Raw genomic sequence first — 26,923 nt, forward strand, 5'->3', positions numbered from 1 at the left:
ATTAGGACACCAATTTAGAGGGAAAAAATACTCCTCATATTGAAAGGAGAATAAAATTACCTCTTTTTTTCTCCCCCAGATTTACCCGCTTCATCTTGGGCACTTTTACGATCAAACTTTTTTTTTTTCATTACAGTCTGTCAGCTTTTATTATGAAATGAGAAAATCTAATTTTAGCTCCAGTATCTGACAGTTTTCAGGGTAATTTGTCCTGTCAAGACAAAGCCCTGGCAGAGCTACCAGATGGTGTGTGTGGCTGAGATGTGTTTGCAGAGCAACAAGTGCACGACCCCTTTTGAGTAGGATTCAAATGTACTACAGTGTACAGGATAATCTTCACTTTCTGTGGCAAAAGGATTTCTACCTCATCAGACAAGCCTGTTTTTGACTTTGAGTAATTACCCTTCAAATTTAAAGCACAAATACAAAGTGGTGTTACATTCGTATTGGCCTTTTATCAAAATTAGGGTTGGTAAACTCTGCAATTTGATTTTAATCAGCTGCATGAACTTTCCAGGCCGCAGCTTGGAAATGTCATATTGCTAATATTCACCAAGGATTCACCAACATGGCGCTTTCTGCAGTCGAACTGCAGAATAAGCTGGCAGAAGTCTGCGTCTGACTTCTTCTGCAACCTAAAACCCTAGCTCGCCACATTGGTGTCAGAAGTGGGATCGAGCATGATGGCAGCAGCACTCAAGGAAGTGGATGAGCTCATCGAGCGACTGAAAGACATGCAAGGAGCACGATCCATGAAGGCAAGGCCCGCCAGGAGTCGCTGGGAAGAAGAGGCCTCGGGTGGCGCTGATGGAGCAAGCATCCCCCGTCCAGCAGATTGCAACCTAGGAGACCAGCAAAGGACGACCGCTGCTAGCTCACTGGTACCCAGATGCCTCCTGCCGATGACGTCTCCGGTCCCTCCTCATGCCACAGCAGCCGGGATGCCCTCAACCGGGGCAGGAGATGGAAACAGTACGGTTTCCTTCCCACAACCAGCATTGCCGGCACCACCTGAAGGTCCCCGACGGCGTATCATGAAGGTGCTGTGTTATAATGGGGAAGAACCTCCAGAGAAAAATTCAATTTCCCTACGGGGATCAATAAAGTACATCTTGATATTATTCCAGTAGAGAGCTTTAATCACAGGCAAACCGCTGTAATAACTGCGTGAAGCACACTTCTGCATTGGCTCCTACACAATCACGAAGTGGAATTCACACTAGCTGCCTGAAATGTGCAATAGTCGAGATTTAATTTGCAAGAACTCTGTCTAGCAAACTCGTTCTTTTTGTCTGATACTTGTAACAAAGGAAGTAAACCTTTTGTCTCTAATTCAGTCGCAGTTACTGGCTGGTCACAGGCCGACTGCCTGTTAATTTGGGTGGTCATGGGCTGTTATTTCCACCATATTTAACTGCATTAACAGGAAATGTTTAAAGCCACAAAAAAAAAGTTTAAAGCTATGCCTAAACACAAAGACGTAATGTCTAGAAATGAACGCAAGAAAATCATGGCCTATTTTGACGCTTCCTCTTCCTCTTCATGCCTGTAACCTGCAGCTCCAGCATTATAAAATGTTTTTATACAAGCAATACGTGCACCTGCTTCAGTTAAATCTGACTCAGCCATCAAATGTCACTGTGACACATAAACATATTCTTTTAAAGCTTTATAAATTAGTATACTGGGATGACTGTGATCACACCAAGTCCCAGTTACCTCCTGTAGTGATTCCACATGTAAATTAAACAGTCATTTCTCAGGGTAGGAAATCATTTCCTCCTTGATTGGAATTGTGTTGGCCGTAGGTGGTAAGTCAGGTCCCGGTCCAGTGGCAGCTTATCAGGAGCACTCTGCCAGCAAAGTCAGATTCTGATCACGTTCGTATAGGCTGACTCATCAGGCTGCTGTGAATCAAAATCAACAGCAGAGCACAGAAGTGACTACGTGCCAGCCCTCAGCTCATCACTGTGGTTTCCCAACATGGTGAACTAAATTTCATTCAACTTTTGTAAAAGCCTTTTAAGGCACCAAAGTAGCTGTGGTGTAAAAAGTTCTTTCATTAGAATATTAGCCTACATGAAGGTGTATGGCTGAAGGTGCTTCAACACTACAGAGGCTGTCAAGTGCACTGAGCTTAATTCTGTGATCCAAGGGTAGATTTGTTTCTTTGTTTGGAGAAAAAAAGGGCTTTTTCCTGAGAATTGGATTCACATCTTCCCTCCTGGCTCCTCTGTGAACTGTGGTGGATCCCCCATTCTGATTAATCTTAATGAATTATGCAAATAGCCTTTCTCTCAAATCATGCGGCAATGTTTCTGCATTGTTTTATTAATGCACTATGGAATCCCTCTGTGGAATCATGTAGCTTCTCCTCAACCTTTCTTTGTTTGCAATTCATCGCCAGCTCTATATTAAATCCACGGTGGTCCCTGGTGACTTGCATGGAGGAATGAGAAATTAGTCATTACTGTAATTTAATGATTTCTAACCGAACAAGAGGCAGCTTGGATCAGTAACATAGCAGCCCTCTGCTCCCTTCCTCTTCAGCAGCATCCCTTAGGTATGATCTCTGGGAGTGAGCCATCTAAATTCTTGCTTAATTAATTCTGTTTAAGGAGCTTTCTGCAGTGAATGCGTCGTTTCAATTACAGCTGGAAATTGACTTAAAACACACAAATTCCCCACAAAGCGATCGTTGTTTTACAGCCAACCTTCCAATTGGTATTTTCTTCACTAGCGTTGATTTATTTGGCATTGGTGGCTTCTGTTTACAGGAATATCACCAAAATTCTTGTCCATGGTATTTGTTGAACCGTCACAGTTAGTGTTTTGTTAATGTTAGTGTTCTAACATTTGAAGATGGGCAACAGTAGACCTTTCTCTAAAAATAAAACAAAACAAAATTAAATAAATAAAAAAAACTTTCTAAACAGGGAAATCTATTTACTTCGATTTATTGAGATAATATTGACATTTGTCATCGATACGAGTCACCGGGCTTTGAAAACAACATTAAAATGTATGACCCTCGGCGACCCCTAGTCAAACATCATTAAAGTTGCACTGGGTTGTTTTTTGTTTTGTTTTGTTTTGTTTTTTTCAGATTTCACCACTTTGGCATTGTCTTTCAAGAAGACCTGATGTCCTATTAAACATAAGAAAGCCAAACACTTGAAAGTTCCAAATCAACAAAAGGAATAACGGAATAAAAATCTGCATAAGGCTAAAACGGAATTAAAATGCTGATGATCTGAGTAGATCTTTAACACAGATATGCATCAAGAGTCCTGAAATTAACACAAAAGTTTTACATCACAGACTTTTGTTTAAGGAATGATTTTTTTTTTTTTTTTGGAATCCAGTCTTTAAGCCAATGACTTCATGGTTGAGTCTTCTAATCCATATAGGAATAATATAATACAAAGAGATCTGGTGGACAGCAGTTCAGACACAACTACTGTAAATAGATTTTTTTTTCTTAAAATGTAATATTTAATTTTTGTTTTAGCGGATCTACAGTCTTCGTCTGCACCATGTATCCTCTTTAATCAGTGGAAGGTCCAAAGTAATTGTCTTTAATGGTCAGTTTCCACATATCCTTCCAAAGTCAGATTCCTCTGGTGTTCCTCAGGTAAATTTCCGGTTCCAGACAAACTTCTCCTGGCAGCAGACGACTATCGCGTGACCTAAAAAAGGAGAGGGAGAGAAACTACTAGCAATCAGAAGAAAATCTGTCACAGTAAAACAAAATTTTGAATCATGAGTAAGTTATAGCACTGTTGAAAAATAAATTAAACTATCTTGTAGTTATTCAAGCCATTAGAGGAAGATATTTTTGATTTGTTAACGTTTTACCACTTTGAGTCAGTCAGAAACACTGAAATATCCTGAATTTTATGTTTACCCCATGAATCGTGTTTCGCTGGCGAACACCCTTGAAAATTCTGTCTATATATTTATTCTTATTATTGTGGTTAGATTTTGCCCTTTTTTCCAGACTTTGCTGAGTATCTGAGATCCAGATCACCAAGGGAAGGAAAACATGTAGTTTGGCCTGAGATGTCTGTTAACACTGGAATAAATGTTTGATGGACTAATTAAACCTGGTATGTTTAATTCATGTCCCTTTCATGAACGGCTGTAATTAGTTCAATGTTCATTTAGGTGTTTGTCCTGGACAACAAGCAGATCGAATTTCAATTACTCTGGCTTGTAAATTTCAAAAATTTCTGTCAGAGTGATTTGAGTTGACTGAACAAATATTCTTTTTTGTTTCAGTCCTTAACTGGTAAAACTGATTTATCTAGTAAACTGCAGTAGTTGTGTGTATTCCAAGCACTCATTTCGGCGGAGTTGAACAGAAAAGCATATTTAAGATCCAGCTGTAACACCATGATCATGAGAGGAACGTTTTTGGGGGGGAAATAACTGAAAGGGATGTGAGAACATTGTTCACAGGAGGCAAATTTTCACTTTCTCTTAGTGTCTAATTCCGTGTTACGTCACCGCAACATAGCTGCAGCTGGGGAGCTGGTACCTGCTGCGAGAACAGCTGCAAATTCATTTTCACCTCCAAGTGACATGTCAGAGATCATGTGTGTGTGAGTGTGAGAGGAAAATTTGTAATGTGGGTACTGTTGCAACTTGTGAAAATGAATACAAAAAAATGCGGGGATGTGAGTACAAAAAATAGATATTTTTAAAAGAAAATTTCTGAATTAAAGTGTGGCTCAATGTCAAATTTTTAATTTGTCTCGGAGCTAGACATATGGACTTTGTCCCTAATGCCAACATAAACATGGCTGCATTTCAAAGTCCCTGCTGTGATTGCACAATAACAACAAGTGCAATAGTTAAAAATAGAATTTAGACAATAAATCAGGGACATGATACAAGTAATTAATGCATAAAGATTTCAAATGTGCATGATCAGGTTGGGGACACCTATTCTTGGCTGGCAAAGATTGTAGGAAGACATAATCTCCAGCTGTCTGCAGGGGCCTCTGGAAAAGAAATCTTACAGAGACACCTGTCTGTCACAATCCACACATTCTGAACAATTGTCATGGTACCTGTCTGAAACAAAGGCTGACATGCTTTCTAGTTCTGATTGAAGGGAGGGGGGATGGGATGGAGTAGTTGACAGGCTTCCTAACATCACCAGTGGGATTGGACAGCTAGCTGTTGGTTCCAGGCTATGCAAAGACCAAACATTTGAAAATGACCCTGCGTATTGTCAAGACATCCTCGTGACCTGATGTGGCATTACCAAGTGGTGAAGAACCACTATTATATTTGAGTCTCTTCAAATATCATTCCTACCACTTTTTCTTGCTCACGATGGCTGCTTTCAATGTATGAACTGATGAGTTGCAAACCCATGTGCTTCAGAATTAAATTCAAACATCTTGGGTAAATAGGAGAACCTTCTTCCTTTTCTTCAATGACACTGTGTGTGTGTGTGTGTGTGTGTGTGTGTGTGCGTGTGTGTGTGTGTGTGTGATTGACTGGAAGTTTCTGTTGCATTCATTCCTCAGAAATATGTTAAGCAACTTTAAGGCTTGGCCACTGAGCCCTCCAGCATGCAAAACCGCTGCCTCTCAGTGGGAGGCCACAAGCACGAATCGACCCCCACTGACTCTCCAATCAAAAAAGAGTGAAGGTTCTGAAAGGTTCTACTAGCCACCTGGACCCCTGCTTGTCTGTGCCTCTGTTTCTGCGTGAGGGGCTATGAATTCTTAACCTGGCTAAAATTTAAAAAAAGAAAAAAAGAATTGGGGGAAAAAAAGCACTGCTTCATCCAGGCCTCCCGTTGACATGAATAATGGACGAAGAAACACAAATACAGGCAGTTGGTGAGTCAGACATTTGAGACATTTGGCCATGATGGATGGCCGGGCCCCCCCCCCCACACACACACACACACCATGCCGCCATCAACGTCAGGTATATCAGACCCCAAAATACATGTCCAAACAGAAGTTCTGGTCATCACTGAAAGTGCAACTTCTTGGGTCTTCTAGCATATACTCAGTATCTACTACTCAGTTTCCTTGAGGGATTTGCTTTTATTTGCCTGTTTTGTTTTTCTCTTAGCTTTTCTTGCTTTTGTGGTCTTCCCACTCTAACACGCAACATGCAAGCAAGTCTGGCGTGACTTTTTTTTTTTTTTTAAAGATGGGACCTGACTCAAGTCGGCTCCCTGAGACGGAATCGTTATCTGGAGTCATCCCGGAGGCAACATGTTTGAATTTTGGCCAGGCAGCTCAATGGCGCGCAATCGTGTTGCTTTGTGATAATTGATTTTTTCTTTTACAAAGTTGTCCTGCACTTTATGCATCTATATCTCATTTATCACATAACTACACTCTATGAATTGTGAGTGCCACTGCAAACTATCCCCACCATTTATTAAAAAGCAACGTTCCTTGAAAGGGCACTCAGTTTGGAATGTGGGAGGAGACACATCCAAGCAATTGATGGCCTGTTCAGAAAACCACAAACAAAACCTTGTAGTTTTGAAGCTATGATGCTAAAGGCTGACCCTGAGATACAGTCAATTTAGTAAATTGATTTAAAATGAAAAATATGATATATTAAATAAGTCGGCATGGTGTCAGCACTGTCACCATACTGTGTGTGACAGTATGGTGGGAGATAGGGGACTTGATAGCTCCTTGACACTGTAAGGGCTTCAAACACATCAAGTGGGATTAAGATGCATTCATTAATTTGGCACATGGTGCATATTAATTTCTTTTAAATAGTCAGTTTTGTAGACATGAAACCAATAATAGATCCCAGGATATGTTATTCAACAGCACAAGCAATATATAAAGGTTATCAAATAAAATATTTAGAGGATGAATTACTATAAACATGTCAATTTTATGTGTGCAAGTTCATTTTCTTAATTTGTGAGTCAAAAATGAAGTGAAACCTTTAAGCTAGCTAATGCAGAGTATTCAAGTATTGCCAGGTGCAGTTCTAAATACACACACAGTATTTATGATTTAGCTTTCTATTTAAGCAACAAAATTTCCCATTTTTGTCTTTGCCTGCCATCACCCAGCTTGACTTTCTTCACAAACCCCAGCGCCCAAGAAATTTCTTATCCCTCCGCCTCCCCTTTCTCCCCCCTTTATTAAAATATAGCATCTGTGAAGAGATGCAACATTTAAGCCGTTAAAATAAAAATGAAACAACAAAACGACTGACAGAAAGCCAGTGATATCACTAAAAGATTCATAACCTATTTGCAGTGACGGGTCAAGTCATGTTGAAAAGGTTTTTCATGCTAAAAAAATAAATAAAACAATATTTATAAAAGGATATTTTTAAAACCTTAAACTGTCATTGACTACTACTAATCTGAAGTCACTTTGTATTAAAAAAATCGTTTTTTAGACATTTCGATATAATTACATCCAGAGGTGAATATGTAAACTACTACTATCTTCTGTTGGAAGTCAATCCCTTCATGAAACGCTTCAGTGGTATTCTCCTGTGGCTCACATCTTCCTCTCCGGCTGCCTCCCACTCCGCCTGCTCTCAAGTGAGCTTGATAAAAGAGATTGTCTCTCGTGCTCTCTTAAGCTCATTTATTCTCAGGTTATCTTTCACAATACTATTGTCCTGTTATCTGGGGCCATGAATCTCTGCAGTTGTTTCTCTCTGGATTTGACAATGGGATTTATTTCCAGCTAAAATAAACCAACCTTGGTTGTCTTGACTTTATTTCCCGTACTGCAGCTCCATCCTTTGAGATCTGGCAGCACTTTACACTCTTCCCCATCCATGCAGGGATGCATCTGGCACCACCACTTCTGTGCAACTATGGATGCTGTAGAAGAAAAAATGAGGGGTGGGAATTAATAAATCCTGTAGGCCATTGTGAATTGAAAGTCTGGCTTTGGTGTCTTTCTCCTCTTTTTTTTACACAGATCATCTGACTGCCAAAAGACTGATCTTTGGCTGGATGAGGAGACCGTTCAGTCCTGTGAGTTTCAGGTCTGAATTAAAGTGTGGCTCAATGTCAAGCCAGAATGTAGGATGTTCGGATGAAGGAGGAGGGATGATAAAACAGGAGTCAAGGTCTTAAGCTGCTCACAGGAGACCTTGGGGAGAAACAGCTTCCCCTGACATTTCCCGAAAGTGAAGAAAAAAATAATAACTGTCAAAACTCAAGGAAGACCCTGTCAGAGGCATTACAGTGAAAAGAGGAGATAGGGATCAATTCACCTGTAACTAAGGTCATCTTTGACATGATATTACCTGACCTTGCCTTCTGCCTTTTCTGTTCGAAACATGATCTAATACAGCCCCTGAACAATGAAATGGTGGGCGATTTGATTTTGAAGGATCCAAAGCTGCTCGGATCCATGAATCGGATCCAACCACTTCCGCCTACATAGGCAACGAAACAAGCGCCAGAGGAAGAGCAGCAGGTGTGACAGTTTTGCAGTCTTTTGCATCATGTCCCAGGAATAAAATCAGAAATACGAGAAGGAAAAGGAGACATCAAGCATACCGTCTACACATGATGGCGCCGCTCTCGTCGTTCCTGCCACCTGTCCAGGAAAGCAGGAGCATTTGACGGTCTGGGATCTCTCTTCAATCTTGTTCTTGTTGCAGCATCGGTGTGCAGCAATTACCTCACATGTTCCTGCTTTCACGTGGACTGAAAGCACAAGAAGGTGCAACAGGTAGATTAATGACTCTCTTCAATGAAATGTTTCAATAGCAACATAGAAGTACTAATACATTTTTGACAAATACACACATCTGGATCTTTTTCAACAATATTTTAGGGAATATAAACTTGGGTGTTTGTACTAGTGGCATATTATTGCCAACAATTTTGGTTAAAGTTAAGCGGCATCTATTAATCATGTATGTATGACAGGTGCTGCTGAACTGCATGGAAAACCAGCAGTTGTTTATTCTAGAATATGTATGTAGAAAAAATTGCTATTGAGGTGAAATATGCTCCCTGGCTAATGTCTGCTTCCAGCTGCAGGTCTGAATAAATCTTGTGTGGAATATTTAAAATCATTGCATTGCAATGTAGTCTTTCACAATTCACATGGTAAAGGTCAGGTAAAGTGCCATTCAATTATCACTACTGGCTCAAAATAATATTAAACTAAATAATATAGTAGATCATTGATGCTTACAGTCATCTCAGCCTTCCCCTAAATACTGACATTACACAGATCCAAGGTGTATCTCATTATTAAACCTTTTTTGAGAAAAGCCCAGTGATGAAAACATGCACATGAAGCATTTACCTGGGGAACAATATACAATCTCCACTGGCAACCACTGATGCACCAAAACATGTTTATTTAACAAAATGATCACAATAAAACACAATTAACACCACTAAAGTGCTGTTTAGACTAGAGGATTGCAATATTAATCATATTACTTTGTGCTGCTGTTAATTTTGATCAAATGTCAATATCTGGTTTAAATTCATGACTTTTTTGCATGACCATTCAGATCATCTCTTGTGTATTTACACACAGCAATCACGATTAGAATGTTAAAAAAAAGCAGCTTAAAAGTTTTGACATTCTTTTCAGACGAGTCTTGATTATTCCTGTAAAGATTTTCTATTTAGAACTTGACTTCAGAATAGATTGCAGCGAACCTCAATCTTCCCATTAGCCGGCAATCCAAAAATCTCATTTACAACATTAAAAACATTTTGCTTGCAATCAATAAGGCACTATTCACATTCCCACAAAAGGCATGACAACAATTGCCAACAGCCGACAGAAACCTACTGATGCAAAGACAGGTCAGGCTCGGTGTCCTTGATGTGATTATCTTTAAGCCAGCAGCACAACCCCCGGGTCAAAGTTAATTTCAAAAGTTGCAATAGTTGGGCTAAAATATTCCAACTTCATTTAAGAGGTAAATCAATGTGGACAATAGGCAATCACAGAGGTGGAAAGACCAATGACAATCATTGTTAATCAAACCCTGAAACGTGTTTGCCAGTTTTACAAATTGCCGCCGTCATGATTTATAATTAATATATGAGTATAAATAAGGTTTTATAGCAAAAATGGAATTAGATGTAAAGAAATACAATGTGACTTGTGACATTTGTGAAAAGTTGGAATAAAAAGGCAATAGGAGCTGCTTTGGAGCAGTTGACTCATTACAGCTGTCTAAGCAAGTAGTTTCGACTGTCAGAACTGTAAAGCTGGAGGGCCTGGCAAAGGTCGCCAAATGTGCGGCCACACGTTAAAACCACCACATGGCATCGACTGGAACAGAGGGGTGATGGTGCTCCCTGACCCCTCAGGGCACAGAAGTCTGAGCAAGCTGTGGTGAATTGTTATAGAAGAAACAACGGTGACCTCTGTTGGATCACACAGTGAGTGTGAGATTTGAGAGGCAGTGGGGCAAAGAGAGAGTAAATACAGGTTGCTGGGAGCAGGAATGACGCACGGCATTAATGGGCACAAAAAGATTTAAAGAAAAGAAAAAGGAAAATACAGTAGCGGTGAAATATGTCTTTATTGCCATACAAATTGTATGAGGCTTTGAGTATGCTCAAACAACCCAGTCACAAGTCTTGAAGAAATCATCATCATTAGTAGGTCGATGATTGACTTCATAGTCGTGTCAGCTGATCTGCGGACATATGTTTTGGACGGGTGAAGAGAGGGGCAGAGCTGTCAACTGATCACTACCTGGTGGTGAGTTGGATCAGGTGGAGGGGCACCGCGCGGACCTGGGAACGCTGGTGGGGGAACCCGTCAGGCTGGTCTTTAACTCCCATCTCCAACAGAGCTTTGATCGCGTTCTGGGGGCAGTAGGGAACATGGAGTCTGAATGGGTCATGTTCCATTCCACCATTGTCGAGGCGGCTGCCACGAGTTGCGGCTGCAAGGCCGCTGGTGCTGGTTGTGGCAGTAATCCCCATACCCAATGGTGGACACCAGAGGTGAGGGAAGCCATCAGGCTGAAGAAAGAGGCCTACAGGTCATGGCTGGTCTGTGGGTCTCCGGAAGCAGCTGACCGATACAGGTTGGCTTTTTTCTTTTTTCAAGAGTGGGGACCAGAGGGTGTGTTCCAACTATAGGGGGATCACACTCCTCAGCCTCCCTGGGAAAGTCTATGCCAGGGTGCTGGAAAAGAGGATTAGATCGATAGTCGAACCTCTGATCGAGGAGCAACAATGCAGGTTTTGCCCCGGTCGTGGAACCAAGGATCAGCTCTTTACCTTTGCTGGGGTGCTTGAGGGGGGTTGGGAGTTCGCCCAACCAGTCCACATGTGCTTCGTGGACTTGGAAAAGGCCTATGATCGGGTCCCCAGGAGCATGCTGTGGGGGGTGCTCCAAGAGTATGGGGTGGATGGTCCCTTGATAAGGGCTGTCCAGTCCCTGTACCGAAGGAGCAGGAGCTTGGTCCAGATAGCCGGTTGTAAGTTGGACTCGTTACCAGTGAGGGTTGGACTCCGCCAGGGCTGCCCTTTGTCACCGGTTCTGTTCTTAACTTTTATGGACAGAATTTCTAGGCGCAGCCGGGGAGTGGAGGGTGTCGAGTTTGGTGGGCAGAAGATCTCGTCGCTGCTTTTTGCGGATGACATAGTTCTTCTGGCGCCATCGAACAGGGACCTCCAACACATGCTGGGGCGGTTCGCGACCGAGTGTGAAGCGGCAGGGATGCGGATCAGCACCTCCAAGTCAGAGTCCATGGTCCTCACTTGGAAAAAGGTAGAGTGCCTTCTCCGGGTCAGGGAGGAGGTCCTGCCTCAGGTGGAGGACTTCAAGTATCTTGGGATCTTGTTCACGAGTGAGGGTAGGATGGAATGGGAGATCGACAGGTGGATCGGAGCGGAGTCCACAGTGATGCGGGCGCTTAACCGATCTGTCATGGTGAACAAGGAGCTGAGCCAGAAGGTGAAGCTCTTGATTTACCAGTCGATCTACGTCCGAGTCCTCACCTATGGCCATCAACATTGGGTGATGACCAAAAGAACGAGATCACGGATACAAGCAGCCGAAATGAGTTTCCTCCGCAGGGTGGCTGGGCTCAACCTTAGAGATAGGGTGAGAAGCTCGGACATCCGGGAGGAGCTCGGAATAGAACCTCTGCTTCTCCACATCGAAATGAGTCAGCTGGGGTTGCTCGGGCCAGGATGCCTTCCGGATGCCTCCCTTTAGAGGTGTTCCTGACATGTCCCACCGGGAGGAGGCCTCGTGGTCGGACTAGGTGGAGGGATTACATGTCTTGCCTGGCTTGGGAGCGGCTGGGGGTATGATGGAGGAACTGATGAAAGTGGCCGGGGAGAGGGCTGTCTGGGCATCCCTCCTGAAGCTGCTGCCCCCGCGCCCCGGACCCGGAGAAGCGGGAGAAAACGAAACGAAAAACATAAACCATTCAGTTCCTTGAGCCATACACTCACTCACTCACTTTCTACCACTTGTTCCTCCACTGAGGGTCACGGGGGGACTGGAGCCTATCCCAGCTCAATGGGCAGAGGCAGGGTACACCCTGGACTGGACACCAGTCAATCGCAGGGCTAACACATATAGACAAACAACCATTCTCTCTCACACTCACACCTACGGGCAATTTTAGAGTTTCCAATTAGCCTAATCCCCAATCATGTATGTCTTTGGACTGTGGGAGGAAGCCGGAGTACCCGTAGAGAACCCACGCAGGCACAGGGAGAACATGCAAACTCCACACAGAAAGTCCCCAATCAATCCCAACCGGGGATCGAACCCGGGGCCTTCTTGCTGTGAGGCCACAGTGCTAACCACCACACCACCGTGCCGCCCTTTGAGCCATACAGTAAACACTAAACATCCAGGTGCAGCGATCAGGTGACAATCATCTGACTGGGACAGGAAGTGACATCTGCACATTGGGAGCACCTTGTTTTTCAATACCTTTAGGTCAATTTAAACAAATTCAGGTTTTGAAAACATACCTTAAAGGAGTTTTGGTTCCACAAATAAAATAAAAGACAAACTTGTGCTGCAAGTAGTAAAAAAAAAGTGCTCACTAATGCAAAATGCAACAACACAGATCTTTGATGAGGGTTTTCAAAAGAGGGCTTTGGTTTTCAGAGGTAAAAAAAAAAAGAAAGCAAACTTTACCAACAGATCAATGTTAACCCTGTGCACATATGATCCACGTAAAAAAAGAACAAAAATCACAAACAAGCTGGTGTTCAATTCTTTCTTCATCTTACACAATAAGGCTGGAGAGAATACACCATATCCTAAAGGGCACTTTGACAAATGGGGAGAGTCTTTCCATCTGTCCCACTACCATGAGAAAAGGGATGGAGGCTGTGTAAATAGCTCCCACCACCTGTGATCAATACATTTCTATTAAAGCATTTAGGACTGTCATCATTGAGAATCAGCAGACATGCGTGTCAGCACAAGCGAGAGATGAGAGAGAAAGAAAGGTGAAAGGATGGGAACCGCTAATGAGAATTGATACATGGGCAAATCGTTCAGCCAATCAATAGCGCTCTGAAATAAAGCACTCTACTCTACAATAAGTCTCATCGATCTCTGATTGACTCATTCTAATAAACAGCTGAAAGCCACCTGAACCTGGAGGGCAGGAAAGAAGGACGCCGAGATTCTTTTTGTTTACTGTTTACTTTGCCAAACTTACAAAAGATGGGATGACACCTTTGTGAGTTGTCTTGGAAAAGTTATTAAATGTTAATGAAGTCTCAGAATATTCTCTCACAGTTTAAGTGCAGCCAAGAAATACAAAAAGCGAACACCGAAAGCTCAGACTTACTAAATACGGTAACAAACAGATTGTTTTGGACAGAATGTGGGACATCTAATTGAATATTTGTTTTGGAAATTAAAATCATTTTAGCATTGTTGTTACTTACGACACATTCAAGATTTTTTTTTTTCCCAAAAATTTCATTGTGGTAATTCGTCCCTAAATTTAAATTGGACTATTCTTTATTTTTCTTGTACTTTATCTCAATCTCTTCTTGCATCTTTGGTTGGTTTATCTATTTGTTTCTTTATCTCCTACTGTTTTTCCTGCAACACTTTCTGTCTAACATTTGAATATAACTACGTTTGTTGTGATATATATGCTGTGGTCAAACATTTCACAGTAAATGCAAGAAAAGAAAATTCAATGCAATATGTAATTTGTAATTTGTAATCCACGAGGGCTACATCCAAGTATCCAAACATTTAACTCAGAATCAGAATCAGAATCAGAAGAAGGTTTATTGCCATTGTTCATGTAATACACAGTATTACACAAACTAGGAATTTGTCATGGTGTGCCGCTGCGACATTCAACATAACACTAGACATCAACACCACACTAGAATAAGATAAATAAAATAAAATAAGACTGGCAGTAAGATGAACTTTGTCACAAATAAAAATGTATGTCATATCTCGAAAACAATTATTTAATTTATAAAATCTGACAACAGAGGGAAGTGCTTTGCATGAGTTTGGCAGCAATAGGAACCTTGAAAAAGAATATCTAAGCCCTTTATCAATGATGGAGGACATTTTTAAATGAGACTCTAAGGTGAAACTCTTGACATCAGAAGCAGAAAAATATTATACTTCTGTCCTACTGTATGTGTGTGTGTGTGTCTACCTATATACCTATATTTGTAGATATAAGTATATTTCTTTTGGAGCTACCACATAAATATTAATATATTTTTAAAAATCGAAGAGAAAAATCAACAATGAGTTGCTTTTTTTTCTTGATTAGCAACATAGAGCTAACCTTGATTGCGAAATACAATATAATTACTTTCATAATGTCTGGAACACATGTGCTGAGAGGAAATAATGTTCAGCAAATCACAGGTGGGATTCATAATATTATCAGACGGTATCAGCTGTACACACTCCACAGCACATCTTCATGCCTCTTCAGGCAGCTGAAATCATATGGTAAATGAGCATAATTTGTTAAATATATTAACAATTTATCCTGGTTGTGTTTATAAAAACAATTATGTTGCAGTGAAACACTAATCAACAACCTGACATGAAGTGTGAGGATCAAACAGGTGCACTTGACAGACATTGGTAACCAATCACAGGGGGCTCAATTGAGAGTCCAAAAATGTTCAGTTGAATTAACGTCAAATGAAATGCTATTTGCTGACCGAGTTGTTGACATGAACAGATGTATTGGCCTGACATGAAGCAAACGTCTTTATCCACTGAGGCGTGAGGCAATAAGTCTAGCTTCACTAGGTTTCCTCTACAGAAACAGCAACACAGTATATATTTCCTCTATCTTGATTATCTCATGTGCTTTGCTACTAGCAACCCTTTTTTTTTTTTGCATCTGACAACTCAGAAATGCTGAAAACAATGAGGCTGCACACCCAGAGCCCAATAGCAGTGCATCTATAAAAACAGGCATTGCAGGCCATAAAATGGAGACTCATGAATTACTAATAATTCAAATCATATTGGTTTGGTCCAGATATGTGAGGATAACCCATTTGTGCTGCATGGAATGCTTCTTCATGCTGAACACAAATAACAACATATTTTTTTACACAAAACAGATCCTGTGGAGTCACTACAGCTTTTAACATTAACTGTGTATCCAAACGGGAGACAACCGAAACAGTCCAGTTGCTAAGATTCAACTACCAGAATTACCATGACCTGGATGACTAAGAACCTTCACAGACTCACAAAACACAGTTCATTGTTTTTTTCATATTATTATTTTCAGAAATATATTTTTCTTGTCATAACGAAAATTAAAAAATGTGTAGCAAAAATTCATCATTCAGGCTGTTTTATGTCTGTTTTTGACCCACTAGATCAGGGATGCCAGAATCCAATCCTCGAGGGCAGCAGTAAGGCTGGATTTTCTGTCCTACCAGAAATTCTAACATATATCACAGAAAAGGCTTCCTATTCGGTAGACATTGCTTCCACCTGGGATCCTTAGAGGAAGAATTTTCTGCCTAGTGGGACAGAAAACCTGGCTCAACTGCAGCCCTTGAGGACTGGATTTGGCCACCCCTAAATTCGGGGGAGGTGGGGGGGGGGTGGTTTTGGGTTTTTTTTTTTTTAAATGAGCATTGGCTTCACACTTTACATGATGGAAAAATTAGGCAGTCTCTGCTAGTTGTCAAGTACAGAACGGTTCCTGATAGACCCACGTACATTTCTGACTGATGGAAATTAGTCTTGGTTACTGAAAGACAAATGAAATGTAGGACAAATTACCGAATCTCAAAAAACAGTTTCATGTCAAGGTGTGGCTACAATGCTTCCTACATGGATTCAGAAAGTGGCGAGACTTACATCGATCTGCTGTTATAGCGATTTTAATTGATGTTGTACTATTCATCTTTATATAGGAAAGAGGCTTGTAACAGTCCTGAGAATATCCATGCCATATACTGTTTAAAAGTTCATGTGACATATCCAATCCACATGGGAGTAAAAACATTGGAATTGGGTCACTTGAACCATGTAATGTAAAGGCAGTCTACCATGAGAAGTCAAACCAAGCATCAAGCCAATAATCACCCATCATAGCATGAAGCATTTGATAACAGGATGCTTTCAATTTGTAAAATAAACCATGCTATTGCTTTGTTCCTCTAGCTAAGCTTCTTGAAGAGGATGATCGCTAACCTGAATTAATGAGGACTTTAGCAATTGAGATGATGTTCTTGCCAGTTCCATTATTCTGGCTGTTCAACAGGAGTCTCTCCAGGAATGCCATAGCTTTTTGAGTGAAAGACTAAAGTTGTGACACCTTGGAACAGAAGCAGTGACAGAAAAAGACTGGGCCACAGACGCAAGGACGCTGGGGCCCTGACATGGTTTCTCATTCTCCAGACAGTCACTGAAAAAAAGAGGTGGCAAAAGTATTCACATTCTGTACTGAGGTACAAGTGCAGATTTTGTCAAAAAACAACTCTCGTAAAAGTAGCAAGTACTGATTCAATGTTTCTACTCAAGTAAGTAGAGCCTCAGAAATGTACTGAAAAGTTAAAAAAAAAAGTAGTTTCTTTTATGTTGTTCATGAAATACAATATATCCTTGTATAATTTTACAAAACAAGAAAAGTTCAGAAAGAATAATCATGAATCATTCTTTGAGCCACCAATATCAAACAGTTATCTTAAATATGGCCATAAAGGGGAAATGGCTGTACTTCTTCTTTTGATTTTCTATCCAGATAGTTACATCTTTTAAACCACCTGGTCATCCGTGGAGGTAAAAAGTGCAGTCTGCCTGTTTTCACAATGTAAGGCAGGGGTGCCTGAATCCAGTCTTCATGGGCCACAGTTGAGCCGGGTTTTATGTCCTGTCAGGCAGAAAATATTTCCTCCAAGCGATATTTACCTGGTAGGATGAAAAAATAAGCATTTCCTGCCTAGCAGGACAGAAAACCTGGCCTGTTTATTGTCCTTGAAGACTGGATTTGCAGATATTTGTGTGCAAAAAATATAAATCCTTCAGGAAGTACAGATACCTAAAAAAAATCTAAAGTGCAGTAAGTTCTCACCTTTGCTGAAAATCTGATACAGGATTCAGACACGAGACAACCCTCAGCTTTATTTCCCTCAATTCACCAGGATTTTCTGCCACAGTGCACACGTGGATTTCTCATCATTAATCAGCTCAATGCCCGAAGATAGAGAATGAAGGGTGTCTATACAGGAGAGGCTTCTACAAGCAAGCAAGCAAGCCAGTGAAAACCCAGTGGCAGACTGTCAATCAAATAATATACCGTATCATTATGCCTGGACACAGGTTATACTAGAGTTAGTTGAGCAGATGACAAACTAGCAAAGAAGTAAAACTGTGCAAATAGACTGACATGGAGTTTTGGGTAGGACTTCAGGGATGTGTGTTTTTCCAGCGTGGCTGAAGTTGGTACCTAGTCATTGTGCTATTGGGGCAATTCTAAGGTCACTGAAACCTCACTGTACTGTTTGTGAATGAAAGCCCTACATTTACTGGACTGGGAATCGAAGGGTTGCCTAAGTGCCTTCCAGCAAGGTACCAAACCCCTAAATGTTAAGAGCACATAGATATTTTGTTACATAGATACCTGTGATCCAACCAATCTGCTAAACATTAACACTTATGGCTGTTACATATCAGTACACAGAATATCTGCATTATTATTCAAAACACATTACAAAAGAATGGGGCCTAATAACATTGATGAAGTTTTTTTTCCTAATAATCATGGTGCAATAAACAATATACTCAGCATTTCTTTGCCATTACTGTGTTTGCCTCAACAGAAGAAAACAGAATAGATCCTCTTCCCCAGCCTGGGGGTCTCTCATCTGAGATGCATGCATGCTGGTTTTCTGTCAAGCACATGTCATGTGTACTCTAAATGGCTGCCATCTCCACTCTGCTCAACTGAATCCCCATATTTTTTATCTCAAGCACACTCCGCCCATGCCTTTCAGAGCTAAATGGTAGACTGAGTGTCATGAAACCTGGACGACTGTTCATCTGAAGCGAGACAAGGGGGCACTCGTTCAAACAGTCCACTTCTGTATCAACGACAGAATGGCAATGATCCGTCACGCAGATGTGTCCATCTTCATTAGGGGGTGGAAGCAATGGGTTGTATTCAAAGCAACAGTCTGAAAATGAAGGATATTTACACAAGCCAATCTACTTTTTGACTCAATAGCGCTGCTAACACAGATAGCATTTTTCAAAACTTCTTCCGAAAAAATATATCTTATCCAATAAAAAACTAATTTGTTAAATTGCACGCCTGAGGATGCTATTAAAGAAGCGTCCGAGCCGACGACCAGCTGACAGCTCAGTATGAATGTTATTGTTTTTAATACACCGTGCTACCAAGAAATATATCGACAAAGCTTTTAAAAAAGTCGTTTCAGGAGACCTGCCATCACATTTTACGCTCCAGCCTGTTCACAACAACCTCAGATGCTCAGCCTCGGTTTTATGGTCCAATGTGGATACTCGGCAGTGCACTTAGTTCCAGAGCTAGCCAGAAGATGGAAGAAGGCATTTGCTAGATGGCACTTTTAAAAGCTAACTTTTACCTTAATTCAGTCAGTGTCCAGCCTTAAGGGTATAACTACCAGGACATGTAGCTTTATTTTAAATAGAACCAAAAAAATGCACCACCCAAGTATGAACAGCTAACAAGTATCCCTCCAAATTTCCCTTCTGACATCACCTGACTACAAATAGCTACTCATGTATGTCTCTTAGGATTTGGATGATCAACCTGCATGCATAAGAGCTTTCTGCACTATGTGCTCAGGATAAACTGCGTTATATTAATGACCAGGCCTGCAAGAGAGGCCATCCACCTTTTGGACAGAATTTTTATGTAAACCTATATCCAGGACCCATTGTGGCTGCTTTTAATGGCAGCAGGGAACCAGCCATTAGAGGGAAAAACATTCCAAATTAACCCATTACAATATCATGCCTTTAAAAGCCTTTCCTTTCCTGTGTGACAGGATTTTATTGGCTTTTTCTCTGTAAAGACCCAGCCTGGGTTTTGCAACAGTACGCCCCATAAGACACCGGGTGATGAAGCATGAGGCAAAATATTGTATAAAAAGATTGATTCTGTTCCACTGTATGATCATATTTGATCATATTTGATTTTATGCTTTTTGTGCCTCATTACAACAGTGCATAATTAGCTTGCACCTTCTGCCTGTAAAGATTCATCATTCAACCACTGAGTCACTCTGGAAATAGACTATGTGTGTGTATATATATTTATATATACATATACAAACATATATATATATATATATATATATATATATATATATACACACACACATACACACGTGCGTGTGTGTATATATACGGTATATGTGTGTGTGTGTATATATATTTATATATACAGTACATCATTTTTATAATAATAAAACTGATATTGCATTAGCTTATACTAATTATCACACCAGATGAAAAATTTCCCAGAACACCAACATTTTTCCACTGTGCAGTTTTTGATTAAAAAAAGAAACAAGAGATTTTTGGGTTTCGGCACCTTAAACTGATATCGATAGTGGCATTCTCACTTAAGGCCCTCGATTGATCTATAATTAATCAACGACCATTCCACCTTTCATTACTTGTCATTCAGGACATTCCAAGGGGACGTCCCTCGCATCTATCTTCCTTTTATTTATGTCTCTGCAGTCTGAGCGCACTATAAACCCAACAGGTGGTCAGTCCTCTTTGAAGTGGGCGCCACGGGATCCATCCAGACATCAGGAGGTCAATATCAAACATGTTTGAAAAGATGAGGGGCTAACTAACATGGCTCTGAGTAGCAACGATCAGCTCAGCTGAGTTTATGTGACCGTTGATGGAGCAAAGTGTGCAAGATGATTCATTTTGCTTAGTGTTACGCCACTAAGTATCCCTATTTGTCATACATTCTTTAAATGCCTTGCGAGCATCCAGAGCAAATACTTTACTTCGAATAAGGTAATTAATAGTGCTGATACTGTTCGAAAAGCTGCGTGGCAACTTACCGTCAATATATTCCTTGAACACAGCATTAAATTGTTGGGCTTTATGACCAGTGAGCACCATTTGTAGAGTTAGATGCCTTCGCTAACAGTGAACACCAAAGAAGGCAGAAGCTTTATTTGCACCTCTGCAAATGTACCACGGCGAGCGTGCAGGACGTGCTTAACTGCGCGGTTCTCTAGCTGCAGCAAGATAAAGCAGCGGGGTCGTTACAAAGTGTTGAGGACAGCAGAGACGATCGTTAGTACACACTTAGTGATATTTCCGCCATCTGCACCTCCTGCTGCCTATACGACCATGTACTCTGGCAGGAAGCAGACATGACTGAACACAAGAGGATTGGGCTGAAAAAAATTCTTTCCCATTACATTAGTCAGCCAACCAGCATCTCTCATGTACCAACATATTTTATATAGATGTATCCATTAAAAAGTAGCTATTATATTTCTTGTTAATATTATTATTGCCCTAATAGCTTATAACTATCAAAGGGGTGCTTATGGCTTATTTTTAAACCAATATAATACGCTTTCATATAGATCTGCACTTTTGGAGGGTGCAAGTTTTGATTCAACTCATCTGTATCTCCACCCTGTCATATAGGCACATCTTTTCATATTTAATTAATATTATGGGCATCTTTGTACCGTTTAATTATGTGAAAGGTTTGTTAGTCCTCATTCACTTTAATGAACTCAGACATCAATTGAAACGATAACAGAAATAACATTTCCATGGAGAACCAACAGGCCAGTCGACCACCCGCGAAAAACCTAAAAAGTAATGTCCCAGTTCAAAATGCATGTAATGCATGGATGCATTCCATTATTCATAAAGAAATAGCGAAACAGGAATAAACACTTCGGCTGCAAATCTGTTGGAAAGCCACGTCTATAAACCCTGTGTTCAATCACATTAATGGCAGTCTTGAACTTGTTGTAGAAGGATGCCTCGACTGCAAGCGCCCAGACTAAAAATACGTACAGCTTTCTCTCTTTTGTCCATTTTTTTTCAGAATGGGTCTGTAACTACATCTGGAAGCTGAAAAAAGCCCTAATGAAAGGTTTATCAATTGCACTAATTTCTGTAACTAGCCCATTAATTGAACATAGCAACACCCATCCAGTATTCTCTTATATAACACAGTAGGCAGAGCGGAGAATTGCAGGCACTAACAAATTAATCACCACAAAACCAATTTTTCAACACATCAAATGTTCAGCAAAACTAGAGAGTGAGCAATGTGAGCAATGCCGTGGCCAATTAGGTGAGCCTCCTTTCGCCTCAACAATGCATAGACAATTAACACCAATACAACTGAGTAACTTTAAAGGGGTCAGTTGTAATTGCAGAATTAGGGTTGGCTTTTAGTTTATAAGATCTAATTACCACTTCACAGTTAGCACTTCTCTCCTAATTGCATTCAACAGCCTAAATCATTATCGCCAGGCCTTGGGTACCCATCGAAATCCCAAAAAAATCTTCATTTCTTTCTGTTTCATAATAGCTGGAGGTTACTCATAATGTGGCATGGGAAAATGGGTTTACTATTAAGCTGTAATTACTGAGCAAATGGAGATAGAGGACTGTTGGCATATCAGATTCAGATGCAGTGCGGGATCTATCTGCCATAATGAGCCTTTGCTCTTGGCTATTGTCCTGGTCAGTTGGTTTGGGAGGATAGATTAGATGTGATTTGAATTTAAAACTCAGATTAAGTGAGCTTTCATTTGCTATCAGTTGAATCTAGGGCGTCTTAATGCATTCATGCAAGATTTCTTTTCCGCCTGATGGCTTTTTATTATACTTTAGTTTAGTTCTTATTTATTTAAATATCAAAAATCTATTTGTTGCTGAGGCTAAATTCATAAAAGTTTTACAAATAATTCATTGTTTGGTTATTCTGTGTGTCTCATGATCTGGCAGCCATCTTGGTGGCTTTACATACACTCAGCTGCCAGTGGGTGTACAGCTACCACTGTAAGGGACAAAACATCCAGTGTGCCGGCTAATAACATAACCCTATTGACGACTGTCCAGGAAATGGTCAACAAAGGTACGTTATTCATATGCTCAAGTCAGAAGAGCGCACACACACAATCATTTGTGGCCAGTAGAGTCACTGCATCACTGATTACCACTAAACCCCTATTGAATAGCCGAATGGTCATTTTGTATAATCTAGGTTGGATAACAAAACAATGGGCTGTAAATAAAGTACAGTAAGTGTGATTAATAAAGAGGGGACAAAATGTTCTTGTTTGTACAATTGTAGGAATAATTATGAATGCTTAGTTGTACATTTTATTAAATTTTGGCTGGTAAAAAGAGTATCAAAAACCAGCATTTATCTTGTATTTATAGTAGATGATGGAGTGTCTAACTACAAGCATCACGAAACCAACACACATGTAGTTCACATGATTAAAACAATGTTTACAAAGAATAGAAGTTAAACTAATTACATTCTGCACACACACAGACGCACACAGAGAAACGCTCCAATGCCACACACAGCCGCTCAACAGTTACAGCTGCCATTCAGATGCATATAGCGGAGGACATCTGATGGTTTTCTAATCTGTGTAGCTGCCACGAGGAGATGGGCCGAGCTGACCCCTGTCATCCCTCCAGTGAATCTCAAGCAGCCCCACATCTCCATCTCAATCTGCCTGCACCCACCGTCTCCGTCCACCACTGTGTCTTCCACCTGCTCTCCAAATGTCAGGACAAATACAGCCGCATTTCCGCGCGTCCCAGGGGTGGTGCTGACCTGCTCCGCCGCCACTTGGTATAATGTCATGCTACCCCTGGGCAAGGGTTCCTGACCTGCTGTGTAGTGTTACCGCAGTACAGCGGAAATTGTGCAATGCAATATAATGCATGAAAAGGCACGTACAAAAAGGAGAAATAGTATATATACATATACATTTGACACCTCCATCAGTTTTGGCCATTCATCCATTTTACAAGATTGTTATCTTTCAATGCACTGACTTGTATTTCCCTGTTTGTCAGAAATATTGTTCCGGCTTCCATTTTGATGTTTGCCTGCTAACCATTCCTAAATCAGTAAAAGCAATGATAAAATATGATTAAATGATAAAATAAATTCAACAACAATTCAACAATTCAAAACCTTATACAGACAGACGAGGATTATTAGCTTCATTAGATTTTTTTGTTTTTTGTTTTTTTTGTTTTAAATAATCAGCCTCACTGAAACAACATGCCTGCTGCTTAATTCAGAAACCCCCTCATGTATGAAATATTTGCCTTAGAACAGTTTTCCCTCCAGGCTGGCACAAAGAAACAATTTATCTGGTAAGCATATTTTAATTTGGAATTGTTATGAATGTGACACATAATAAATATTTTAAAGAATAAAGGCAAGCAAAATAATGCATTTATGTGGGTTTCTGGTCATTAATTTGGCCTCTGGCGACTTAGTTTGTTCCTGATAATAGAAACACAAACAAAAAGGAAAATGGAGGAAATGTTAAAACCATGTTGCCAAGAACTCAACGACACCACCCCCACCCCGCAAAAAAAAAAAAAGCTTAAAACACCAGCTAAACAGAGAGGCTTTAGAGGAAACTTTTACAGAAAGCAAATATTGAAATATATTTATAAATTCCAATGAAAGCCTGGATTGGCTTTTGCAGTATTACACCAGCTGTGTGAGAAAGAGAGAGAGAGAGAGAGCACATGTTTGTCCGTCCCTGTGTATGGGAGAGTGATTAAAACATGGTCGTGGCCTCGTTTTACAAGCAACCTGAACAATAATATTACATCCGATCTGTAAGCAGAGATGCTGCCATGTTGCATCACACAGTCTCAGAGGAAGACTCATTTTATCACACTTGTTTTCCTTTCAGCCTTATTTGAGCATTTGCCCTCACAGACACTGGCCAACCAAGCCCTAAAGAGCTTGTCTGTACCGTACAGCTAACAGAGTAAGAAGTATCCAAGTATCACTACAACTGAGGAACGAGGCCTCCATTTGACCCAATCGCAACATCGGTCTAAGTCCCATCAACAGAACCAAACCAAATTGTCCGGCCTCGAGGTTCTTGTTATCGTGCTCAACCATTTTCTCGTCCAGCTTCTCCATCTCTGCTCTTTAATGAGCTGTTAATGAATGCACATGGTGCTTTGGGGGATCCAGTGGGTCTTATTATAGGGGTCCACGCGTCTGCGCTGTGGGTTCCGCTTGCTCCCATCAGGCTGCGGTGAAATTTTCAATTTCTCTGGCGATGTCCCTGCATCAATAAACAGAGGGACTAAAGAGGTTTGTTTATTGGCCCCACCTTGGCTCGACCTCCGTGGCTCAGCGAAAGGCAGCGTGATTACCTGAGTGTCAGCGCAACCCGAGGAGAGCAAGGGCGGGACGAGCCGTGCCACCCCCTGCTTCCGCTCCTCTAATAAATCACAGGAATGAGTGCACAAACCCAGAGAGCAGCGGCAATGCAAAACCCAAAGAGACGGCAATGTTAGCCTAAAGATTTCAAGGTTTATCCATTTGAAACAGGATGGATTTCCTACTGTACTGTCAGTCTTGTTGACAGATCGCATTGGCAAAAACAAGAGGTTAAATAATCTGGCTCGTCACTGTAGTGTTGCTGTGTGGGCCAGATGGACGTGAGGTAGGTTGTGACTTTATGCAAGATTGCCAAACCTTATTTCCACAATAAACATCTATTGAATGGCAGTGGTCAAAATTGGCATATGCAGCCACACAGAGAGAGGCGTCCCTTTAGATGTGAAGGGGTTTTTCACAATCTTATACACTGAAGATGGAATAAAAGACAATAATTTCAAGAGCACCAAGTGTAATAAGGGATGGTTATTTCTGATAAATGCTTGCAGTTCTCTGCTTTTAGCGAGAAGACTGTAATGGGAAGGTCATGAAAAGAAGAAAGGTTGATAGATTTAGAGGTAGGGTTATGGTAGGAAAGAAAAAAGTATTTAGCATTACTCTGGCCTGTGCAAATAAGGAACAAAAACAAACTAATAAGCTCATTCAAACATCATTTGAATGAGAAAACTGTTCTCAAAAGTCTTGTTTTCCTTGTCCCTAATCCCCCCACATGTATGTTTGTATGCCACAGGGCTGAAAGTAATAAATGACGTTTTCTGTCTTTTTAAAAGGAAATCATCTGCAATTAGTACATTTGGATTATCAATAAATGGTCCTTTTTATTGTATTGCATATTCTATCGTATAAAATTTAATGGAAAAAAAACAGTGCAGCTACAGGGCAGTGCTTGGGGGTGATTTCCTGCTCTCCCTATTTCCATAAGAGGTTGAGGAGCAGGTTGAGTAAGAGGGGCCGAATGATTATTAAAATGGAGAATGAAGCGATTAAATCAAAGCAAATAGTGCTGGAACCACAAGATGAGAAAGCGCATCCAGATTTAATGATACCTATGATAAAGGCATTTCTGATGCTCATGGGTTGACTTGAAATACATAAAATATATGTACTCTGGCCTCTATCACACTTGCTCTTGTCCAAGGGTTAAGGTTAGGAAAAGTCCTGCTCCCTAAGAGTTGTCAATGAACATTCATCCAGGTCGAAGAGATTTTTTGGCTTGAGAGAATTCAACTGGACTTTCTTTAGTTTTTCAAAGATGTTTCCCATCTAATCCAAGAGGCTTCTTCTGTTCTCAATTAACTGGTGGGAATTCCAGAGTTATCTTTACTGTGCTGGCTTACTGAATGGTAATCTTTAAAATTAAAAGGGCTGATCATCCCAGGTGGATTCCGTGGCAACGTTGTAAGTGCCTGCCAAAGTTCAAAAACCTTTGAAGACAGCAACGGTCATGTTTTGGCCAGAGAAGAAAGACAGTTTGAAAAAAGAGTAAATGACGCATCTTTGTGAAAAGCTGAACAGAGAAGGAGGAGGCTTAAGACACCAGTTACTTGCCACCACAGTGCTGTCCTGGGATCCCTCCCAGAATGATTCATAACTTTAAGATGGCCGTCCCAATTAAAGGCTAGAAAAAACACTTGCAGTATAGCCTCTCCACTGGAAAAACTATCAGAAAATCTGCAAACAATGAAATACAAGATGATACTGGAGATATATTTGCATCCACTAGTAGTCTCTATTTGTTCCCTCTTCTGAAAAGGAAATTATCATGTTCTCTTTGAACACTTCCTCACAGCTCAGATTTTTTCAGCCATTTTCTCACTCCTCTCGTGCGACGTTTGTCCCGCACTCTAATTTAAGGTTCATTATATCAATGTGAAGTCACATTTTGTACCGAAAAAACTCGGCCCACTCTGTGAAGCGGAATCTTTTGAAAAGGTCTCATTCTGTCACTCCCGTCCTTTCTTTCTCTACCCCTCATACCCGCTCATATACATGCTCGCTCGCTTTC

At 40.8% G+C, this 26,923-nt stretch overlaps 1 protein-coding gene across 2 annotated transcripts in view; it reads right to left on the reverse strand.

Moving 5' to 3' along the window:
• Positions 1-1,121: 1,121 nt before the first annotated feature.
• tafa3a (TAFA chemokine like family member 3a) overlaps positions 1,122-26,923 on the reverse strand; it is a 71,299-nt gene continuing 45,497 nt past the window's right edge. For both annotated transcript variants that reach the window (XM_011613668.2, XM_029827112.1), the window contains exons 3-5: positions 8,534-8,683; positions 7,722-7,846; positions 1,122-3,689 (exon numbers count right to left, since the gene is read on the reverse strand). In XM_011613668.2, the coding sequence (XP_011611970.1) occupies positions 3,678-3,689; positions 7,722-7,846; positions 8,534-8,683 (287 nt within the window). In that variant the 3' untranslated portion in view covers positions 1,122-3,677. The remainder of the gene's footprint in view (positions 3,690-7,721; positions 7,847-8,533; positions 8,684-26,923) is intronic.

Source organism: Takifugu rubripes, chromosome 19 (assembly GCF_901000725.2).
Source record: "Takifugu rubripes chromosome 19, fTakRub1.2, whole genome shotgun sequence".
Taxonomy (NCBI): Eukaryota; Metazoa; Chordata; class Actinopteri; order Tetraodontiformes; family Tetraodontidae; genus Takifugu; species Takifugu rubripes.